Genomic DNA, 24344 nt, shown 5'->3' on the forward strand with positions numbered 1-24344 from the left:
GAAAACTTTAAAAAGCAGACACTAAACAGAAATATTTTAATTATTTTACAACTTTTCTACTTAGCCCCTGGTGTCATGTCAAAGAATATCTCTTATATTTCATTTTATGTAAAATTATACTAATTGAACATGAATCTTTATGTAAACAAACACCTGAAAAATTGATTCCTTCATCAAATAAATAAAATAAATTTCAAATGGACTAACAGCAGAAATACTGAGAATATCAGTTTTAAAGAACTGTATTAAATATTAGCAAATTATTCTACACTTGAATTGCAGGACGTAAAAGGAGAGCAAGTCCTTAAGGATCCTTATTTTCATCACCATTTTTTTTTTAAGATTTTATTTATTTATTTGACAGAGAGAGAGACAGCCAGCGAGAGAGGGAACACAAGCAGGGGGAGTGGGAGAGGAAGAAGCAGGCTCCCAGTGGAGGAGGGAGCCCGATGCGGGACTCGATTCCAGGACCCTGGGATCATGCCCTGAACCAAAGGCAGACACTTACCGACTGAGCCAGCCAGGTGCCCCTCATCACCATTTTTAATAACACTCCAAATGAAGCAGTAGGATATCACTTAAAACAAGTCATCAACAAACTTGGGCAAATTAATATCATACACCTTTAGAAGCCCTCTAAGGGCAATCACTTTATTTCTGTCAAAAATGGATAAGCTAACTTGGGTAATGAATTAACTGAAATACATTCTACAAAAAGAGAAATGCAATATACTCTTCAAAAACATGAACAGTGAAAGACAAACTGAAAAACTGTCCCAGGTGAAAGATGTTAAAAAAAAAAAAAAAAAAAAAAGCTAAATACAATGTGTGATTCCAGATTGGATCCTGGCTCAGGGAAAAAATTCTATAAGGAAATTACTGGGACATGAATATGAATTATAGATTAGATGAAAACACTATATAGATGCTAAATTCCCTCATTTTACAATTAAAATGGTTAAGTAAGAGTTTCTTTATTCCTTGGAGGTACGTGCTATAATATTTAAAGTGAATGGTTATGATGTTTGCATATTACTCTCAAATGTTTAGCATGCAATGTGTTTGTGATGCATCGATATAGAGAGAAAAGAAAAAAATGAGGCAAATGTTAATCTGTGAATCTAGGTAAAGGGTACAGGAGGGTTCATTGTTCACTCATGCAACTTTTCTGGAAATCTGAAATATTTCACAATAAAAAGTTAAATAGGAAAATAAGGCATTCCAGCATAGACATATCCTTTATAAAAAGGCAGTAAAAGAGATTTTCAGAATGTACTACCTGGGTCCTTTCAGCAAGAGGATGGTCACAAGAGTGTAAGGCGTCTTTGGACCGAGACTCTATAGTATTGGAAGGTCCATCTCCAGCAAATTCACTTTTCTGTATGCTTTCATCAGGTAAAAGATGTATGTTTTCTTTATCACTGTCATCCTTTGACCTTAATGTTTCTGTTGCTACTGAAACTTTTGTCATCACTGCTGTTGATCGTGAACGAACAGGCCTTCCTCTTTGAACAGTCTCCCATCCTTCCGCATCTTTCCGTTCTGTGCAATTGAGGAAAGGAAAGAAATCAAGATTTCTTTAGATGATATTTTCAAAAATCTATAAAATAAAAACATTTCCAATCTAATTCCCATTAAATGTAACTAATATACGAGCATGACACTAATTATCATGCAAGGCACAGTGTGTGTGTGTATGTACATGTGTAATGTCTAATACAACCACACTGTGAGTAGGTATAATTTTCCCTATTTTACAAATGACAAAACTGAGATTCAGATTAAGACTGACATAAGGCCAGAGAGTCAGAAAGTAATAATAAACATTTATATGGTGTATACTATATGCTAACACTGTTCCAAGTGTTTTACACAGAATAATTCTTAGTCTTCACAACAACCCTGTAATACTAGTACTATCATCCCAAATTTATCATTGATAAAATCTATCATTTGTCATTTCATTTACCCCATCTGTCATTCAAAAAATGAGACAAAGAGAGATTAAGTAATTTCCCAAGGTCGCACACCCAGAAAAGGTAAAGCCAAGATGCAAGTCCAGGCAAACTGGTTCTGGTGTCCATGTCCCAATGGCTACATTAAAAATTGCCTCTCTATCTTTCAGAATCCAAACACAGGCCTACCTCCAAAGTCCAAGTTCTTTTCTCTATCCTAGTACATTTGACTTAAAAAAAAAACTATTAAGACTATAGACTGTTAACTGAAGGAACCCTAGAGGATCTAATCCAGTATTTCACCAAATATACAAGGAAACTGAGGACCTGTGCCCAAAGTTCACACAGCAAAATAGCCTAACATAAATAAGAATCTTTCACTGAAATGTTTCAAAATGTCACAGCCTGAGATATATATGTTTATAGCGATGTATACAGCTACAATTTTTAAATCTTATTGGCTAATTGTAGTCTTTCAAAATTAATATGAAGACTTCCAGTTGTGGCCAAGGTGGAGTAGCCCACCTTCACCTCCACGTCCTCCTCCTTACAAGAGAAAGCCCTCGACAAAACAAACAAAATAAACTTAGGAAGATTTTAAGAGACAGAAAGAAGTAGGACTGCCAAGAGACCCTGAGACTTAAAAAGCAGCACAGCAGTGACTTCTCTAGGTTTCCTTATTATACTCCAGACAGAATGCTATACAAGCCTCCAACCCAGGACCAAGAGCCAGAAACAAAATAGGCATGAGCAAAACCTGTTTTGCCAAGCCAAAGGACAGGGAAAAGAATAGCCTAACAAAACAGAAAATCTTTTTGAAAATATTCACTCTTTTCCAGCCGAAGATCAGTGGAAACCCTGTGCCTATGGTTTCAATAAGGTAAGCAGGGAGCTGAAACTCCACTGCCAACTAACAGAAGCTGATAGTGGTCCAATTCCCCCACCAAAGTAGTGTCAGCAAAGGTGAATGGTGAGCTGAACTTCCACCTCCAACTGGCATTGAGAGGACTAAATAAGACAGCAGGAACTGGAGTTGTTCATCACTCCATTTTCCCCCAACCCTACTGTCAGTGTGGCCCAGTGGGAAGATGAACCATACCAACTGAGCAGCAATGAGACTGAATGAGGCAGTACGAGTCAGAACTAGTAGACAGTGGTCCTCCCTACCCCCAGGGTCAGCGGGGCCCAATGGAGAGCACAGCCTCCACTTCCATTCAGCATCAAAGGCAGAGTGTGAAATAGAAACTACTCAACATTCTGTTCTCCCCCTCGACCAGTACCAGCAGGTCCCGGTAGAAAGCTGAGCTTCCACCCAACCAACATTAACGCAGCAAAATGAAGTGCTGGAAGGCAGATTTACTTGGCACTTGGATCTCCCTTCCCCTTGCCATGGTATCAACAGGGCATAGCAGGGAGCTAAGATTCCACCACACCCTACCCCAACAAGATGGTGGTGTGAGTTGTTCTCCCTTCACTTTGCCTCTACCTGGTTCAGTGGGGTCCAAAGAAGAGATAAGCTTATACCACCAGGAGGAGCCAAGGAGATGGTAAAAGGTAGTGCCCCAATTTTGCTGGGGAAGTGTCACTGGGAACAAGAACAGAGTCTCAGGGACCTGTGGGCCAATAATAAAAGAGGTAACATGTCATCAGAGTCCCAGAAGGAGAGGAAAGAGACTGTAAAACTAAAGAAATATTCGAAGAAAGAATGGCTGAAAACTAGCCAAACTTAGTGAAAGACATAAAACTACAGATTCAAGAAATTAGGAAACATATCCCCCCAGTCCAGGCTAAGACGCATCATAATTAAACCACTAGGGAAAAAAAAGAAAAGAAAAATTATTGAAAGCAGCCACAGGGAAAAATATATTATCCACAGAGCAACATAAATTCTAATGACAGCAGATTTCTCATCTGAAACATTGCTGACTAGGAGGAAGTGACACATTTTTCAGGGACTGAAAGAACTATCAATTGCAAATTCTATATTCAGTGAAAATATTCCTCAAGAATGAAGAGGTAAATAAAGGCATTCTCAGATGAAGGAAAAACTGAAAGAATGTATCAGTAGTAAACCTGATTTCTTGAATCATGTTTGAAAGTAAAACAAAAAATTAAAACACCATTTGATGTAGGAAACAATATAATTAAGACAATTATACAAAGAAGTAGAGAGAGTAAAGGTAAACAATTAGAAGGTTTCTGCATTTCATCACGGTGGTAAACATCAAAGCCAGTAAAGTACGGTAACTTACATATGTACAATGTAATACCTAAGGCAACAAGTATAAAAAAAAACTGTACAAATCAATATACTCCAAAACATTATAAATAGACAACATGGAATCATAAAAAAATGGTCGTTACCCATAAAAAAGTAAAAAAAGGGAAACAGTGGAAACAGAGAAAACAGAAAAATAAAAGGACATGCCTATATCCTACCCTAACATACCATCTGAATAGTCTCACAATTATTTTGGAAACTGAATCTGTACTTTAAAAGCTCCCCCCGCCCCCGCCCAAATCTCCAGTCCCAGATGGTTTCTCTGGCAAATTCTACAGAACACTTTTAAAAGGATTAACATGAATTTTACACAAACTATTCCAGAAAATAGAAGAGGAGAGAATACTTCCCAAGTTATAAGGCCAGTTTTACCTTGATACAAAAACACATAAAGACAGTAAATAAAAATAAATCTAAATAACAATATTTCTCATGAATTTAAATGTAAAAATCATCAACAAATATCAGCATATCAAATCTAGCAACATATAAAAAGAATTACAAACTATGATCAAGTGGAATTAATTTCAGGTATGCAAACCCAGTTCAACCTTCAAAAAAATCAATGCAATCCACTACTGTCAACAGACTAAACAAGGAAAATCATATGATCTTATCAACTGATACAGAAAAAGTATTTCACAAAATCCAATACCCATTCAAGAGAAAAACTCATTAAACTATAATATAGGGGAACTTACTCAACTTGATAAGAAGTATCTACAAAAAACCTACAGCTAGGGGTGCCTGGGTGGCTCAGTCCATTAAGCATCTGCCTTCGGCTCAGGTAATGATCTCAGGGTCCTGGCATTGAGCCTCTTGCTCAGTGGGAGTTTGCTTCTCCCCCTCTCTCTGCCATTAGCCCCCGCTCGTGCTCTCTCTCTCTCTCTCAAATGAATAAATAAAATCTTTAAAAAAAAATACAGCAAAGGAAGAAATAAAACTGTCCCTAATTTCAGATGACATGATTGTCTACATAGAAAATTGCAGGGAATACACATAAAAATTCCAGAATTATTACATAAATTCAGTAAAGTTGTAAGATATAGGTCAATGCACAAGTCCATTGCATTTGCATATAACAGTGAACATGTGGAAACTGAAATTAAAACAATTTACTATTACACTGGGGCACCTGGGTGGCTCACTCAGTTAAGCATCTCCTTCGGCTCAGGTCATGATCCCAGGATCCTGGGATCCAGCCCTGTATCTGGCTCCCTACTCATTGGGCAATCCCCTTTTCTCTCTCCCTCTATCCCTCCCCCCAATTTTTGTGCTCCTTCTCTCTCTCTCAAATAAATAAATCATTTAAAAAAATTTATAATTCACTGAAGAAAATGAAATATTTAGTAACAAATCCAACCAAAAAAAGGTACAATATGTGTATCCTAAAAATTACTAAAGACTGATTTAAAAAAAGACCTAATAAATGGAGAGACATACCATGTTCATTAGAAAATAAATGATGAGAAAATTCAGCTTAGTAAAAATGTTGGTTCTCTCTAAAATGATCAATAGCTGTAACGTAATTTCTATCAAAATCCCAGCAACATTTTTTAGATATTAGAGAAGCTTATTCTAAACTTTATATAGATAAACACAAACTAAAATAACTAAAACAATTTTTAAAGAGAAGAATAAAACAAAAGGAATCACTTTACTCAATATTAAGGCTTACCACAGAGTGAGAGTAATCAAGACAGTACAGGATGGGATAAGGAGTTAAGATGGCGGAGGAGTAGGGGACCCCTTTTTCAGCCGGTCCCCTGAGTGGAGCTGGATAGGTACCAGAACAGCCTAAATAACCACGGAATCAGCCTGAGACGCAGGATGATGCATCTGGATCTCTACAAATGAACATCTCCAGCGCTGAGTATTGAGGTACGAAGAGGGGAGCTGTAAACCGTGCACAGATATCGGAAGATAAACGGAAGGGGGAGGGAGCTGCCGCGTTCGGGCGCCGGAAGCGGCAGCCACTTTGCACGGGAGAGCGGGCGGACTCACAGAGGGCACCCGGAGCGAGAGCGGACTGAGACCGGTGAGCCGTGAAGCGCGCCACCAGGCATCTCCCGGAACACCGGAATCCCGGGTGTGCTCACGGGATCTCAGACTGAGACCGGAACTCCCGGAGGGCTGCGGCCTGGCGGCTGGCGGGCCACCTGCACGGGAGCGGGCGGACTCCGCGTCGGCACCCGCGAAACAGCAGACTGAGACCCTGAACCGGGTGCGCCGCCACCAGGCTTCTCACGAACTCCGAATCGAGTGTGTCACCGGGATAGACTGAGACCGGGAGACCCGGAGCGTGGGCGGCCGGTGGCTGGTGGCATTAGAAACACAAAGGCAAGACGACGCTGCGTGGGGCTGGCGGTATTAGAAACACAAAGGACAGAACGAGGCGGCGGGTGGCTGGCGGCATTAGAAACACAGGACAGAGACGGGCGGCCGGTGGCTGGCGCGGCATTAGAAACACAAAGGACAGAGACAGGGCGGCCGGTGGCTGGCGGCATTAGAAACACAAAGGACAGAGACGCTGGCCCTGGAAGTGAGGGCTGGGACGCCGGGTGTGGGGCGCACATCCCGGGACGCTGCAGGGTTGAGCAGCACCAACAGAAACAGAGTTAAAGTGGCCAGAACATTAGTAGAGAACGGGCCGCAATCCTTCTGTTCCGTGACAGAGGCTGAAATTTGGCCGCTGCTGCTCTGACTCTCAGAAGAGGCACAGCAAACCGCCAGGGAAAGCCGCCAGAGAACAAAAGCCTGGAAATACCGGCTCAGAGAGTGCCCATCCCCATCCTCCCTCGCAGGGGACACGGAGACTCTACCCAAACAGGGTTGCCTGAGTATTGGCGCGGCAGGCCCCTCCCCCAGAACACAGAAGGCAGGCTGAAAAATCAAGAAGCCCACAACCCGGGCGCCTGGGTGGCGCAGTCATGGAGCGCCTGCCTTCGGCTTAGGGCGTGATCCCGGCGTTCCGGAAAGGAGTCCCTCATCGGGCTCCTCCGCTGGGAGCCTGCTTCTTCCTCTCCCACTCCCCTGCTTCTGTTCCCTCTCTCGCTGGTTGGCTGCCACATAAATAAATAAATAAAATCTTTAAAGAAGAAGCCCACATCCCTAAGATCCCTATAAAACAAGGGGCACGGCCTGGGACCCAGTCAATAATTTGGGCTCTGGAAACCCCGCAACCTCTCTTCATCAGAATGACAAGAAGGAGAAGCCCCCCCCAGCAAAGAAAAGACAGTGATTCTGTGGCCTCTGCCACAGAAATAATGGATATGGATGTAACCAAATTATCAGAAATGGAATTCAGAGTAACGATGGTCAAAATGATGAGTAGAATTGAAAAAACTATTAACGAAAAGGTTACTGAGAATATAGAATCCCTAAGGACAGAAATGAGAGCGAATCTGACAGAAATTAAAAATTCTATGAGCCAAATGCAGGCAAAACTAGAGGCTCTGACGGCCAGGGTCGCAGAAGCAGAGGAACGGGTTAGTGAATTGGAGGATGGGTTAATAGAGGAAAAAATGAAAATAGAAGATGGTCTTAAAAAAATCCACGCCCACGAATGTAGGTTACGGGAGATTACTGACTCAATGAAACGATCCAATGTTAGAATCATCGGCATCCCCGAGGGGGTGGAGAAAAACAGAGGTCTAGAAGAGATATTTGAACAAATTGTAGCTGAAAACTTCCCTAATCTAGCAAGGGAAACAAACATTCGTGTCCAAGAGGCAGAGAGGACCCCTCCCAAGCTCAACCACGACAAACCTACGCCACGTCACGTCATAGTGCAATTCGCAAATATTAGATGCAAGGATACAGTATTGAAAGCGGCCAGGGCAAAGAAATTTCTCACGTACCAAGGCAAAAGCATCAGAATTACGTCAGACCTGTCTACACAGACCTGGAATGAGAGAAAGGGTTGGGGGAGCATATTTAAAGCTCTTTCAGAGAAAAACATGCAGCCAAGGATCCTTTATCCAGCAAGGCTGTCATTCAGAATTGATGGAGAAATAAAGACATTTCAGAATCGCCAGTCACTAACCAATTTTGTAACCACGAAACCAGCCCTACAGGAGATATTACGGGGGGTTCTATAAAAGTAAAAAGGCCCCAAGAGTGATACAGAACAGAAAGTCACAGCCAATACAAACAAAGACTTTACTGGCAACATGGCAACATTAAAATCATATCTCTCAGTAATCAGTCTTAATGTAAATGGTTTGAACCATCCCATAAAACGCCACAGGGTTGCAGATTGGATAAAAAGAAATGACCCATCCATTTGCTGTCTACAAGAGACTCATTTCGAACCCAAAGATGCATTCAGACTGAGAGTAAGGGGATGGAGTACCATCTTTCACGCAAATGGACCTCAAAAGAAAGCTGGGGTAGCAATTCTCATATCAGATAAATTGGATTTTAAACTACAGACTATAGTTAGAGATGCAGAAGGGCACTATATTATTCTTAAGGGAAGTATTCAACAAGTGGATATGACAATTATAAATATATATGCCCCCAACAGGGGAGCAGCAAGATACACAAGCCAACTCTTAACCAGAATAAAGAGACATATAAATAAAAATACATTAATAGTAGGGGACCTCAACACTCCACTCTCAGAAATAGACAGAACACCCTGGCAAAAACTAAGCAAAGAATCAAAGGCTTTGAATGCCATACTCGACGAGTTGGACCTCATAGATATATATAGAACACTACACCCCAGAACCAAAGAATACTCATTCTATTCTAATGCCCATGGAACATTCTCAAGAATAGACCATGTTCTGGGACACAAAACAGGTCTCAACCGATACCAAAAGATTGAAATTATCCCCTGCATATTCTCAGACCACAACGCTCTGAAATTGGAACTCAACCACAAGGAAAAATTTGGAAGAAACTCAAACACTTGGAGACTAAGAACCATCCTGCTCAGGAATGACTCGATAAACCAGGAAATCAAAAATCAAATTAAACAATTTATGGAGACCAATGAGAATGAAAATACAACAGTCCAAAACCTATGGGATACTGCAAAGGCAGTCCTAAGGGGGAAATACATAGCCATCCAAGCCTCACTCAAAAGAATAGAAAAATCTAAAATGCAGTTTTTATATTCTCACCTCAAGAAGCTGGAACAGCAACAGAGGGACAGGCCTAATCCACGCACGAGGAAGCAGTTGACCAAAATTAGAGCTGAAATCAATCAAGCAGAAACCAGAAGTACAGTAGAGCAGATCAACAGGACTAGAAGCTGGTTCTTTGAGAGAATCAATAAAATTGACAGACCACTGGCAAGACTTATCCAAAAGAAAAGAGAAAGGACCCAGATTATTAAAATTATGAATGAAAAAGGAGAGGTCACGACGAACACCATTGAAATTGGAAGGATTATTAGAAATTTTTATCAACAGCTATATGCCAATAAACTAAGCAATCTGGAAGAGATGGAATCCTTCCTGGAAACCTATAAACTACCAAGATTGAAACCAGAAGAAATTGATTTCTTAAACAGGCCAATTAATTATGAAGAAATTGAGTCAGTGATAAACAACCTTCCAAATAACAAAACTCCAGGCCCGGACAGTTTTCCTGGGGAATTCTACCAAACATTCAAAGAAGAAATAATACCTATTCTCCTAAAGCTATTTCAAAAAATAGAAACAGAAGGAAAGCTACCAAACTCATTCTATGAGGCCAATATTACCTTGATCCCCAAACCAGGCAAAGACCCCCTCAAAAAGGAGAATTACAGACCGATTTCCCTAATGAATATTCACGCCAAAATCCTCAACAAGAACCTTGCTATAGAATCCAACAGTACATTAAAAGGATTATCCATCATGATCAAGTGGGATTCATACCTGGGATGCAAGCGTGGTTCAATATTTGCAAATCAATCAGCGTGATACATCATATCAACAAGAAAAGACTCAAGAACCATATGATCCTCTAAATTGATGCCGAAAAAGCATTTGACAAAATACAGCATCCTTTCCTGATTAAAACCCTTCAGAGTGTAGGAATAGAAGGTACATTTCTCAATCTCATAAAAGCCATCTATGAAAAGCCTACTGCAAATATTATTCTCAATGGGGAAAAGCTGGAAGCCTTTCCCTTAAGATCAGGAACTCGACAAGGATGCCCACTCTCGCCACTATTATTCAACATAGTACTAGAAGTCCTTGCAACAGCAATCAGAAGACAAAAAGGGATCAAAGGTATTCAAATCGGCAAGGAAGAAGTCAAAATGTCTCTCTTTGCAGATGACATGATACTCTATATGGAAAACCCAGAAGAAGCCACTCCCAAACTATTAGAAGTTATAGAGCAATTCAGTAACGTGGCGGGATACAAAATCAATGCTCAGAAATCAGTTGCATTTCTATACACGAATAACGAGACCGAAGAAAGAGAAATTAGGGAATCCATCCCATTTACAATAGCACCAAAAACCATACGTTACCTTGGAATTAACTTAACCAGAGACGTAAAGGACCTATATTCTAGAAACTATAAATCACTCTTGAAAGACATTGAGGAAGACATAAAAAGATGGAAAGATATTCCATGCTCATGGATTGGAAGAATTAACATAGTTAAAATGTCCATGCTACCCAGAGCAATCTACACTTTCAATGCTATCCCGATCAAAATACCGAGGACATTTTTCAAAGAACTGGAACAAATAGTCCTTAAATTTGTATGGAAACAGAAAAGGCCCCGAATCTCCAAGGAACTGTTGAAAAGGAAAAACAAAGCTGGGGGCATCACAATGCCGGATTTTGAGCTGTACTACAAAGCTGTGATCACAAAGACAGCATGGTACTGGCACAAAAACAGACACATAGACCAATGGAACAGAATAGAGAGCCCAGAAATGGACCCTCGGCTCTTTGGGCAACTAATATTTGATAAAGCAGGAAAAAACATCCGGTGGGAAAAAGACAGTCTCTTCAATAAATGGTGCTGGGAAAATTGGACAGCTACATGCAAAAGAATGAAACTTGACCACTCTCTCACACCATACACAAAAATAAACTCCAAATGGATGAAAGACCTCGATGTGAGACAGGAATCCATCAAAATTCTAGAGGAGAACATAGGCAGCAACCTCTACGACATCGGCCAAAGCAACCTTTTTCATGACACATCCCCAAAGGCAAGAGAAACAAAAGATAAAATGAATTTATGGGACTTCATCAAGATTAAAAGTTTCTGCACAGCCAAGGAAACAGTCAGAAAAACTAAGAGGCAGCCCACGGAATGGGAGAATATATTTGCAAATGACACTACAGATAAAGGACTGGTATCCAAGATCTACAAAGAACTTCTCAAACTCAATACACGAGAAACAAATAAACAAATCAAAAAATGGGCAGAAGATATGAACAGACACTTTTCCAATGAAGACATACAAATGGCTAACAGACACATGAAAAAATGTTCAAAATCATTAGCCATCAAGGAAATTCAAATCAAAACCACATTGAGATACCACCTTACGCCAGTTAGAATGGCAAAAATAGACAAGGCAAGAAACAACAATTGTTGGAGAGGATGTGGAGAAAGGGGATCCCTCCTACATTGTTGGTGGGAATGAAAGTTGGTACAGCCACTCTGGAAAACAGTGTGGAGGTCCCTTAAAAAGTTAAAAATTGAGCTACCCTATGATCCAGCCATTGCACTACTGGGTGTTTACCCCAAAGATACAGACGTAGTGAAGAGAAGGGCCATATGCACCCCAATGTTCATAGCAGCAATGTCCACAATAGCTAAATCGTGGAAGGAGCCGAGATGCCCTGCAACAGATGACTGGATTAAGAAGTTGTGGTCCATATATACAATGGAATATTACTCAGCAATCAGAAAGAACGAGTTCTCAACATTTGCTACAACATGGACGGCACTGGAGGAGATAATGCTAAGTGAAATAAGTCAAGCAGAGAAAGACAACTATCATATGATTTCTCTCATCTATGGAACATAAGAACTAGAATGATCAGTAGGGGAAGAAAGGGATAAAGAAATGGGGGGGTAATCAGAAGGGGGAATGAAACATGAGAGACTACGGACTATGAGAAACAAACTGAGGGCTACAGAGGGGAAGGGGGTCGGGGAATGGGATAGGTCAGTGATGGGTAGTAAGGAGGGCACATATTGCATGGTGCACTGGGTGTTATACACAACTAATGAATCATCGAGCCTTACATCGAAAACTGGGGATGTACTGTATGGTGACTAACATAATAAAAAATCATTATTAAAAAAAAAAAAGTACAGGATGGGTGGAAAAACAAAACACAATGAATGAATGATAAGATCAAAGAACTAGAATACAAAACCCAGAAATACACCCACACAAATATGCCCAACTGATTTTTGACAAAATTTCAAAACAGAGTACCTAACAAATGGTGGTGGAGCAATAAGACATCCATAGGCAAAATATAAACCTCCATCTAAAACTCCCACTTCACCCAAAAATTAACTCAAAACGTGTCACTAATTTAAGATGTAAAACTATAAAACCTTTAAGAAAAACAAAACAAAACAAAATCTTTCAAATGTATGGCTAGACAATGAGTTCTTACACTTGACACCAAAAGCATGATCCATAAACAGAAGGCCTAATGGACCACATCAAAATTGAAAAATTTCCCCCTGCAACAAACTCTGTGAAGAGAATGAAACAACAAAGGACTAATGTCTAGAATATATAAATAATGCTCAAAATTCAACAGTAATATTACAAACAACACAAGTAGAAAATGGGCAAAAGACGTGAACAAAGATTACACTGAAGGGTATACACAAATGACAAATAAGTACACAAAAGATGTTCAACATCATTAGCCATTAGAGAAATGCAAATTAAACAATCACAGTGAGATATTACTATATAGCTACCAGAATGGCTAAATAAAATATAGTGAAAATACTAAGGGGAATCCAGGATTAGACGGGTGTTAAGTAAAGGGTATGAGATTTCTTTTCTTTCCAGTTCTACTGAGATATAATTGACATATAACACCGTATTAGTTTAAGGTACAACATATTGTTTGTTATATGTATTTATCAAGAAATGATTACTGAAATAAGTTTAGTTAATATCTAGCACCTCACCTAGTTACAAATATTATTTCTTGAGATAAGAACTTCTAAGTTTACTCTCTCTATGGATTCTGGGAAACAAACTGAGGGCTTCAGAGGGGAGGGAGGGGAGGGATTGGGATAGGCTGGTGATGGGTATTAAGGAGGGCACATACTGCATGGAGCACTGGGTGTTATACGCAAATAATGAATCATGGAACACTACATCAAAAACTAAGGATGTACTGTATGGTGACTAACATAACATAATAAAAAATATTATAAAAAAAGAAAAAAGGGGGAAAAAGCAACTTTCAAATATATATACACCACATGTTCTTTATCCAAATGTTCTTTATCTCATGGATTAATGGGCACTTAAATTGCTTCTATGTTTTGACTATTGTAAACAATCTTGCTATGAACAATCTTGCTATGAACACGTAAGTACAGGTATCTTTTCAAGGTAGTGTTTTCATTTCTTTTGGATATATACCCAGAGGTGGGATTGCTGGATCATATGGCAGTTCTATTTTGATTTTTTGAGGAAACTCCACACTGTTTTCCATAGTGGCTATAACAATTTACATTCCCACCAACAATGTACAAAGGTTCTCTCTTCTCCACATTCTCTCCAACATTTGTTATCACACTATTTGATGACAACCATTCTGACAGATGTGAGGTGATATTTCATTGTGGTTTTGATTTCCTTTTCCCTAATGACTCATGATGTTGAGCACCTTTTCAGGTACCTGAGGCCAGTTGGATACCATTTTTCGAAAAATGTCTATTCAGATCCTCTGCCCATTTTTTAATTATATTGCTTGTTTTTGATATAGAGTTGTATGAGTTCGTTATATATTTTGGATATTAACCCCAATCAGATATATGATTTGCAAGTATTTTCTACCATTCTGTAGGATGTCTCTTCAGTTTGTTGGTTTCCTTTGTTATACAGAGCTCTTTAATTTGATGTAGTTATGCTCGCTTTTTGCTTTTGTGGCCTTTACTTTTGGTGTCAAATCCAAAAATTCTATGCCAAAGAGGTATCTTTTTGAGGTGATGAAAATGTTCTATAATTGTGATTATGATAGTACATATGTGTGAATATACTAAAAACAGATGAATTGTATATTTTAAATGGATGAATTATATGGTATATGAATTGTATCTTAACAAAGGTGGTATAAAAATTAATAGAAAAAAATAGGAAAAAGTAGGCTGATTTCTGAGACTTATTTCTGAAAAACTGAAAACTTACTTCACAGCTGAAAACTACATTTTTTATGGGTATCAAGACCATACCACCAAATGAATCACTAAAGGGAAGAAATTTTACCTCAAAGGAAAAAAAAAATGCTTACAAAATGCACATCCTTGTAACTGGGAATGTTAACTCACTATCCTATTTTTAAAAATACAACAACTGTGTTAGTACTGTATATTATATTTTAAAATAAAGATAAGACAGACCTGTAATCTTTTATTTCAAAGGTCTGGACTTGGAAATCTCTAAGGGGAAGTATGTTTAAATTTTTGTGCTTTTTAAACTTTATTATGAAGATTTTCAAATACGCTATATAGAAAAAATAGTATGATGAGCCCCATGTTCCAATCATCCAGCTTAAAAATTATCAACATCTAGGGGGCGCCTGGGTAGCGCAGTCGTTAAGCGTCTGCCTTCGGGGAGTGATCCTGGCGTTGCGGGATCGAGTCCCACACTGGGCTCCTCGGCTGGGAGCCTGCTTCTTTCTCTCCCTCTCCCCTGCTGTGTTCCTTCTCTCGCTGGCTGTCTCTCTGTCACATAAATAAATAAAATCTTTAAAAAAAAATTATCAACATCTATTATTTCATCTAGTTCCCCTTCCCTACTCTTTTTCTGAAAGATTTTAAAGCAAATTCTAGACATCATTACCATTTCTCCTGCAGATGTTCTGTATGTGTCTTTAAAGGATTTTTTAAAAAACATAACAATTATGGTAAACAAAATAATATTATACCTCAAATCATACACTATCCAAGTCACGACCAATTTTCATCCATATTTAAATTTCAAAAATTTAGCATGTTATATATCAGTCTTTTTCTTTCAAGATTTTATTTAAATTCAAGTTAGCTAACATATACTATAGTATTAGTTCCAGCAGAATTTAGTGATTCATCACTTGCATATAACACCCAGTGTTCATTACATCAAGTGCCCTCCTTAATGACTACCCATTTACCCCATCCCCCAATTTATCTCCCCCTCCAACAACCCTCAGTTTGTGCCCTATAAAGAGTCTCTTATGGTTTGCCTCCTTCTCAGTTTTCATCTTATTTTATTTTTCTTTCCCTTCCCCTATGTTCATCTGTTTTGTTTCTTAAACTCCACGTATGAGTGAAATCATATGGCAACTGTCTTTCTCCGACTGACTTATTTAGCTTAGCATAATACAATGCCCTCTAGTTCCATCCATGGCATTGCAAATGGCAAGATTTCATTCTTTTTGATGGCTGAGTAATATTCCACCGTGCGTGCGTGTGTGTGTGTGTGTGTGTATGTGTGTGCACACACACACATCTTCTTTATCCATTCATCAGTCAATGGACATTCGTCTTTTAAATATATATATAAAAGAGGAGTCGCCACCATCACTACCACATCCATCGTCATGCTGAAGCACAAGTTCTCTGAGGATAAGACCTGTGAAGCCTGCTCTAATGCAGTCAGGTGCTCAACAAGCTCAACAAGGAGTTGAGTTTGACACTGACCTACTCAACAAGAAGACTGGCATCAACTCTGAGCACAGTGTGGAGACCGGTGGAGACACTGGGAAAAACAGGCAAGGCTATTTCCTACCTCAGCCCCAAGCAGCAAGGGCCTGGACCTCTGGGCCCAAGACGGACCAAAGGGGACAGGATACTTATTCTCTCCTGACTTCCAGACAGACCTAGAGCCTGGAAGTCCTACTCAGTGATGGGAGCACCTACAGAGACCTTTACTTGCATTGCTCCTTCCTAGCTTCCCTGCAATAAAGTTGAGGCACTTCTGTTGGGGTGGGGGGAGGAGGAATATATATATATACACACACACACATACACACACACACACATATATACACACATATACATATATTTAAATATATATTGCAATACGTATTTAATATATATCTAACATTTAATATATTTTACTTAATTTATATTTAATATTTAATATAATAATACATAATATATATCTTAAAATATAAAAATCAATCTTATAAAAATAATACATAACAAAAGAAAAAAAACAACTAAATTATGAAATTAAGTTTAACAAAAGATTTCAGTTTCCACTTAATTTAACTGGCTCACCCTTAGGAGCAGTATGATTAATAACGTTACTTTTTAAAGGAAAGAAAAACACCCTTCTTTCAAAGTTTTCTTATAGAAAGAAATACTGCTTAACACTTGAACCTAGTCCATAACCAATATGATGGCCAACACAAACACTATCATGTAGTAAAAAGAAAAAGTGAAATAACTGAAGCAAGTCAGAGGAATGTATCAAAACAAACTATAACACAGGTCTCTTAGACACTAAGAAATTAGCTATGAACAAATTACATTTTTAAGGAACCTTCAGTAAAAACTGTATTGAAAAATTATTCCCATAATGAAGAATGCTTGTTGAGAACAGCAAATCATGCAATTAACCTGTCAAGAGAGCTTCTAAATACTTAGAATAATCTTGTAAGTACACAAAACTCAAAAAATTGTATTTCATATCATAATTTTTATGCTCCAGAACTTGTACAATTTTTAAAATTTTACAAATGTCATTAATAAAGTAGCACTAAATTCAAATTAATATAACCAATAATTGAAAAGAAACAGAATAATCCCAACGTAACTGATTTATTACCATTTCTACTTATCACTATATTTAATGCACTAATATTCTGTTTACAATTTATTATTGCTCAAGAGAAAATTTTATAAAATCCTTTGTTAGGTTGTGCTAGCATCATAAAACAAGATCCACTTTTTTATTCTCATTAGCGTTTCTATACGATTAATGTTATTTTTACCTTAAAAGTTTGAAAGAATTCGCAGTGAAGCCATCTTGACCCAGAATTTTCTTTGTGAAAAAATGTTAATTGTACACTCAGATTTTTAAAAAATACTTATTAGGGGCGCCTGGGTGGTTCAGTCGTTAAGTGTCTGCCTTCGGCTCAGGGCATGATCCTGGCATTCTGGGATTGAGCCCTGCATCGGGCTCCTTGCTGGGAGCCTGCTTCTCCCTCTCCCACTCCCCCTGCTTGTGTTCCCTCTCTCGCTGGCTGTCTCTCTGTCAAATATATAAATAAAATCTTAAAAAAAATAAAAATAAAAATAAATTTAAAATATTTAATAAATTCCTTCAAATTTTTCTAATTCCTGCTACGAAAGTTTGGTTACATAGTGTTTTTCAAGAAATTTGTCAATTTCTTCTGTTTCTAAATTTAGTATATAATATTGTTCATAATATCCTCCTATTATCTTCTTAATATCTATGGGATCTCTACTCATGCCCTTATCTCATACCTGGTATTATGTCTTGTCTCCTCTTTTGTCATAATCAGTATTAGAAGCCCATTAATTTTGTTAGCCTATTCAAAGAATTATCTTTTGGCTCTGCTGATTTTCTCAATTCTCACCTGTCTCTTCTCCTTCCTTCTTAAGTTCCTTGTGTTTTAACTGGTTCTTTTCTAATTTCCAGAGATAGGTTTTTTTCTTTTCTAATATATCAAATTGAGGCTAGAAATTTTCCTCAAAGCACAGCATTACCTTAAACCCACAAGATTTTAAATGTTAATTTTCAGTGACTTCCCAATTTGTAATTTTCGTTATCACTTCTTCCCTGACTCATGGGTTATTCAGAAGTATATTCCAAAATTCCAAAAATCTGAGAATTATACGGCTATCTTTTTAAATTGATTTCTAACTTAATTCCACAATGTTCAAGAAGACAAAATCAGTTCAATCACCTAAAATTTTGTGAAATTTGTTTAATGGCTTGGTATGTGTCAATTTTGGTAAATGTTCCATGGGTACTTGGATATATATTTGGACTTAAGTTACTACCATAACAAAGTACCCCATATTAAAATTAACCCTCTTCATGCCAAACACAACTATAAAAGCTAGACTGTCTAAAGGCATTGGAAACCAACCAAGATAGGCAAGATTTGAGGAACTACAATTCCTGAGCAAAGGGAAAGATAACATAAGATCCGAATTCACCCTAGAATTTTTCCCTGAAGACATTTCAAATTCACAATGCAGAGGAAGTGAGTCCTAGCAGAAATCAGCAGTCCTGTCTGGCTGAAACAAATACTGGAGTTCAATGAGTCTAAAATAACTGAGACTTCAGGGGAAAAAATCTTGAAGAGGCAGGAACTGCATAACTTCCCTAAGGAGTCTGACAACTACTAAGCTTTCCACATATATGGCAAGACTCCATGATACCCAGCAAAAAGCAGCAGCTGGGATGCTAATGAGCTAAGCAGATATTATATCAACTGTAGAGTGCTAAGGAATTCAAGAATGTAATAGTCTTGGCAAAAACCCCAGATTTTCAGTTAAGACCCAAAAGGAATAAGGACAAAACTGAAACACATCAACTTTAATAAAACCTCAAACCAAATATTAAAGGATTAAGGTAAACTACCTTAACTCTATCTTTTTGCCAGAAGAAAAACAACAGTATTTTTTAAAGGAGCCTCTATAATTTTAAATACACCATGTTAAACATTCAATTAAATATTACAAGGCATGCTAAAAACAAACAAAGAAACAAACCAACAGGGTCAAATACCAGAGAACTCCCCAAAAATGTTTTTAAAGTAACAAATCCACAGGTAGTTCAGATATTTTAATTTTCAGACACGGACTTTTCAAAATAACTATTACTAACATATTTAAGAAAAGATGGGTTAAACATACAGAATAGGGGATCAGTGGACTAGAAGACATGTCAGTAAAATGTTCCCAGGTTGAAGGATCAAAAGAAAAAAAAATGGAAAAAAGGAAGCATATTTGTTAGAGTACATTATATCAGGTTCATTAATCACATTGTTTAAATATTTTATATCGTGATTTTTGTTTACTTGTACTATCAGTGTTGAGACAGTTATGTTAGAATTTCATAGTATGAGTATAGATTTTTCCATTTTTCCTTTCAATTATGTCAGTTTTTGCTTTATATGCTTTAAAGATCTGTTATACACATATAAATTAAAAATTATTTTCCAATTCTGTTAAAATACTCCTTTAATAATTAAAAAATATTTCTTTTTAAAATGTTTCTTGGCTACTATTTTGTCTGGTAATAAAGCAACACCATCTTTGATTTGAACAGGACATGTATAGAATATCTTTTCCCATCTTCTTCTATTGACTTTTCTAGGTTTTAAATTGAAGATATATCACTTTAACATGAATACACTTTTTAATGCAATTATAACTTTAAACATTTAATATTGAGACCATTTGCCTTTAATTTTAAGGACTTCAAAAAAAAAGAAAGCTGGGAGAGGAATCCTTATATCAGACAAACTAGAATTTAAACCAAAGACTGTAAGAAGACATGAAGAAAGACACTATATCATAATAAAAGGGTCTATCCAACAAGAAGATCTAACAATTGTAAATATTTATGCCCCTTATATTGGGAGCAGCCAATTATATAAACCAATTAATAACAAAATTAAAGAAACACATTGATAATAAAACAATAATAGTAGGGGACATTAACACCCCACTCACAGCAATGGACACATGATCTAAGCAGAACATCAATACTGACTGACACACTGGACTAGATGGACCTCACAAATATATTCAGAGCATTCCATCCTAAAGCAACAAAATACACATTCTTCTTGAGTGCACATGGAACATTCTCCAGAACAGATCACCTACTGGGTCACAAATCCGGTCTCAACTGGTACCAAAAACTGGGATTACTCCCTTAATATTTTCAGACCACAATTCTTTACAACTTGAACCAAATCATTAGAGAAAGTTTGGAAGGAACACAAATACATGGAGGTTAAAGAACATCCTTGAATGTTCTTTACGAATGGATCAACCAGGAAATTAAAGAATTAAAAAAATTCGGGGCGCCTGGGTGGCACAGCGGTTAAGCGTCTGCCTTCGGCTCAGGGCGTGATCCCGGCATTCTGGGATCGAGCCCCACATCAGGCTCCTCCGCTATGAGCCTGCTTCTTCCTCTCCCACTCCCCCTGCTTGTGTTCCCTCTCTCGCTGGCTGTCTCTATCTCTGTCGAATGAATAAATAAATAAAATCTTTTAAAAAAAAAAGAATTAAAAAAATTCATAGAAGCAAATGAAAATGAAAACACAACTGTTCAGAACCTTGGGGATACAGCAAAGGCAGTCCTAAGAGGAAAGTATAGAGCAGTACAAGCCTTTCTCAAGAAACAAGACTCAAATACACAAGCTAACCTTACACCTAAAGGAGCTGGAAAAAGAACAGCAAATAAAGCCTAAACCCAGCAGATGGAGAGAAATAATAAAGATTAGAGCAGAAATCAATGAAATAGAAATTAAAAAAAAACAGTGGAACAGATCAACAAAACTAGGAGCTGTTCCTATGAAAGAATAAACAAGATTGATAAATCCCTAGCCAGACTTATCAAAAAGAAAAGAGAAAGGACCCAAATAAATCATGAATGAAAGAGGAGAGGTCACAACCATCACTGAATACAAACAATTATAAGAACATATTATGAGCAACTATATGCCAACAAATTAGGCAATCTGGAAGAAACAGATGCATTCCTAGAAACATATTAACTACCAAAACTGGAAGAAATAGAAAATCTGAACAGACCCATAACCAGCAAGGAAACTGAAGCAGTAATCAAAAATCTCCCAACAAACAAGAGTGCAGGACCAGATGGGTTCCCAGGGGAATTCTACCAAACATTTAAAGAATCAATCTATTCTTCTGAACCTCTTTCAAAAAATAAAAATGGAAGGAAAACTTCCAAACACATTCTATGAGGTCAGCATTACCTTGATCCCAAAACTAAAGACCTGACCAAAAAGGAGAATTACAGACCAATATCCCTGATGAACATGGATGTGAAAATTCTCACCAAGATATTAGCCAATAGGATGGAACGGTACATTAAAAGGATTATTCACCACGATCAAGTGGGATTTATTCCTGGGCTGCAAGGGCTGCAATTAACCAACATGATACACCCCATTAATAAAAGAAAGGACAAGAAACATATGATCCTGTCAATGCAGAAAAAGCATTTGACAAAATATAGCATCCATTCCTGATTAAAACTCTCCACAGTGTAGGGAGAGAGGGAACATACCTCAATATCATAAAAGCCATATATGAAAAACCCATAGCGAATATCATCCCCAATGGGGAAATACTGAGAGCATTTCTCCTAGGGTCAGGAACATGGCAGGGATGTCCACTATCACCACTGTTATTCAACATAGTACTAGAAGTCCTAGCCTCAGCATTCAGACAACAAAAAGAAATAAAAGGCATACAAACTGGCAAAGAAGTCAAGCTTTCACTCTTTGCAGATGACATGATATTCTATGGTGAAACCCAAAGACTGCACTCAAAAATTGATAGAATTCATATAGGAATTTAACAAAGTGACAGGGTATAAAATCAATGCACAGAAGTCAGTCACATTTCTATACACAAACCTAAGACAGAAGAAAGTGAAATTAAGGAATTGATTCAATTTGTAATTGCATCAAAAACCATAAGATACATAGGAATAAACCTAAACAAAGAGGTAAAGCATCTGTAATCTGAAAACCATAGAAGACTTATGAAAGAAACTGAGGAAGACACAAAGAAATAGAAAAACATTCCATGCTCATGGAATGGAAGAATAGATATTATTAAAATGTCTATGCTACCTAGAGTAAGCTACACATTCAATGCAATGCCTATCAAAATACCATCAACATTTTTCACAGAGTTGGAACAAATAACCCTAAAATTTGTATGGAACCAGAAAAGACTCTGAATAGCCAAAAAGAATTTTGAAAAAGAAAACCAAAGCCGGTGGTATCACAATTCCAGACTTCAAGGTATAATACAAAGCTGTTATCATCAAGACAGTATGGTACTGGCACATAGATGCACAAATCAATAGAACAGAATAGAGAACCTAGAAATGGACCCTCAACTCTATGGTAGACTAATCTTCAACAAAGCAGGAAAGAATAAAAGACAGTATCTTCAACAAATGGTGTTGGGAAATTGGACAGCCACATGCAGAAGAATGAAACTGGACCATTTCCTTACACCATACACAAAAAATAATCTCAAAATGGAGAATGAAAGACCTAAATGTGAGACAGAAATCCATCAAAATCCTAGAAGAGAACACAGGCAGCAACTCTTAGACCTCGGCCACAGCAACTTCTTGCTAGACACGTCTCCAAAGGCAAGGGACCAAAGGCAAGGGAAACAAAGGCAAAATGAACTGCTGGGATTTCATCAAGATAAGAAGCTCTTGCACAGCAAAGGAAACAGTGGACAAAACCAAAAGACAACCGACAGAATGGGAGAAGATATTTGCAAATGACATATCAGATAAAGGGCTAGTATTCAAAATTTATAAAGAACTTATCAAACTCACCACCCAAAAACCAAATAATCCAATCAAGAAATGGGCAGAAGACATGAACAGACATTTCTCTAAAGAAGACATATGAATGACCAACAGACACATGAAAAAGTGCTCCACATCACTCGGCATTGGGGGAAATACAAATCAAAATCACAATGAGATACCAACTAATGCCAGTCAGAATGGCTAAAATTAACAAGTCAGGAAACAACAGATGTTGGTGAGGATGAAGAGAAAGTGGAACCCTCTTACAATCTTGGTGAGAATGCAAGCTGGTACAGCCACTCTGGAAAACAGTATGGAAGTTCCTCAAAAAGATAAAAAGAGAGCTACCCTACCACGCAGTAATTGCACTACTAGGTATTTACCCAAAGGATACAAACATAGTGATTTAAAGGGGCACCTGCACAGCAATGTTTATAGCAGCAGTGTCCACAAAAGCCAAACTATGGAAAGAGCCCAGATGTCCATTGACAGATGAATAAAGAAGGTATGAAATATATTTACAGTGGAATATTACTCAGCCATCAAAAAATGAAATCTTACCATTTGCAACGATGTGGATGGAACTACGCAAAATAAGTCAATCAGAGAAAGACAATTATCACATGATTTCACTCCTATGTGGAATTTAAGAAACAAAACAGAAGATCATAGAGGAAGGGAGGGAAAAATAAAACAAGATGAAATCAATGAAGGAGACAAACCGTAAGAGACTCTTAACTACAGGAAACAAACTAAGGGTTGCTGGAGGGGAGGGGGGTGTGGGATGGGGTAGCTGAGTGATGGGCATTAAGGAGGGCATTTGATGGAATGAGCACTGGGTGTTATATGCACCTGATGAATCACTAAATTCTACCTCTGAAACTAATAATACACTATATGTTAATTAATTGAATTTAAATAAAATAGCATTAAAATTAAATAGACCATTCACCTTTAATGTAAGAACTGATATTTTTGCATTTACTTCTACCATCTCATAATTTCGTTTTGATTCGTCTCATCTGTTTTATGTTTCTTTTTTTTCCTTTCTTGGATTCTTTTGCATTAATTAGTTGAACATTCTTTTACTCTCCTTTGTGGTTTTCTTGAATTTACAAAATACATCCTTGACTTATAATGTCTAGTATAAGTCAGTATTTTTGTAACTTCAAAGAAAATGCTAGAATCCTAAAAAATATAATCTCCACTTATTCTTCTCCTGTCTTTTGGAATATTGTCAGAGATTCTCATTTTGTATGTATTTCACGCTTCGCACAACATTATGTTTCACACAGCCGATACTAAACATTTAATGTGCTCCACATGTTTACTCCTCCTGGTGTTCTTCATTCCTTTATGCATTCCTGGG

The 24344-nt window shown here is 37.7% G+C and overlaps 1 protein-coding gene across 5 annotated transcripts in view; it reads right to left on the reverse strand.

The window, feature by feature from the left end:
- SCAPER (S-phase cyclin A associated protein in the ER) overlaps positions 1 to 24344 on the reverse strand; it is a 527655-nt gene that overhangs the window by 398295 nt on the left and 105016 nt on the right. For all 5 annotated transcript variants that reach the window (XM_040642943.1, XM_040642940.1, XM_040642941.1 and 2 more), the window contains one exon: positions 1280 to 1542. In XM_040642943.1, the coding sequence (XP_040498877.1) occupies positions 1280 to 1542 (263 nt within the window). The remainder of the gene's footprint in view (positions 1 to 1279; positions 1543 to 24344) is intronic.

Source organism: Ursus maritimus, unplaced genomic scaffold (genome assembly GCF_017311325.1).
Source record: "Ursus maritimus isolate PB19 unplaced genomic scaffold, ASM1731132v1 scaffold_27, whole genome shotgun sequence".
In the NCBI taxonomy this organism is placed as follows: domain Eukaryota; kingdom Metazoa; phylum Chordata; class Mammalia; order Carnivora; family Ursidae; genus Ursus; species Ursus maritimus.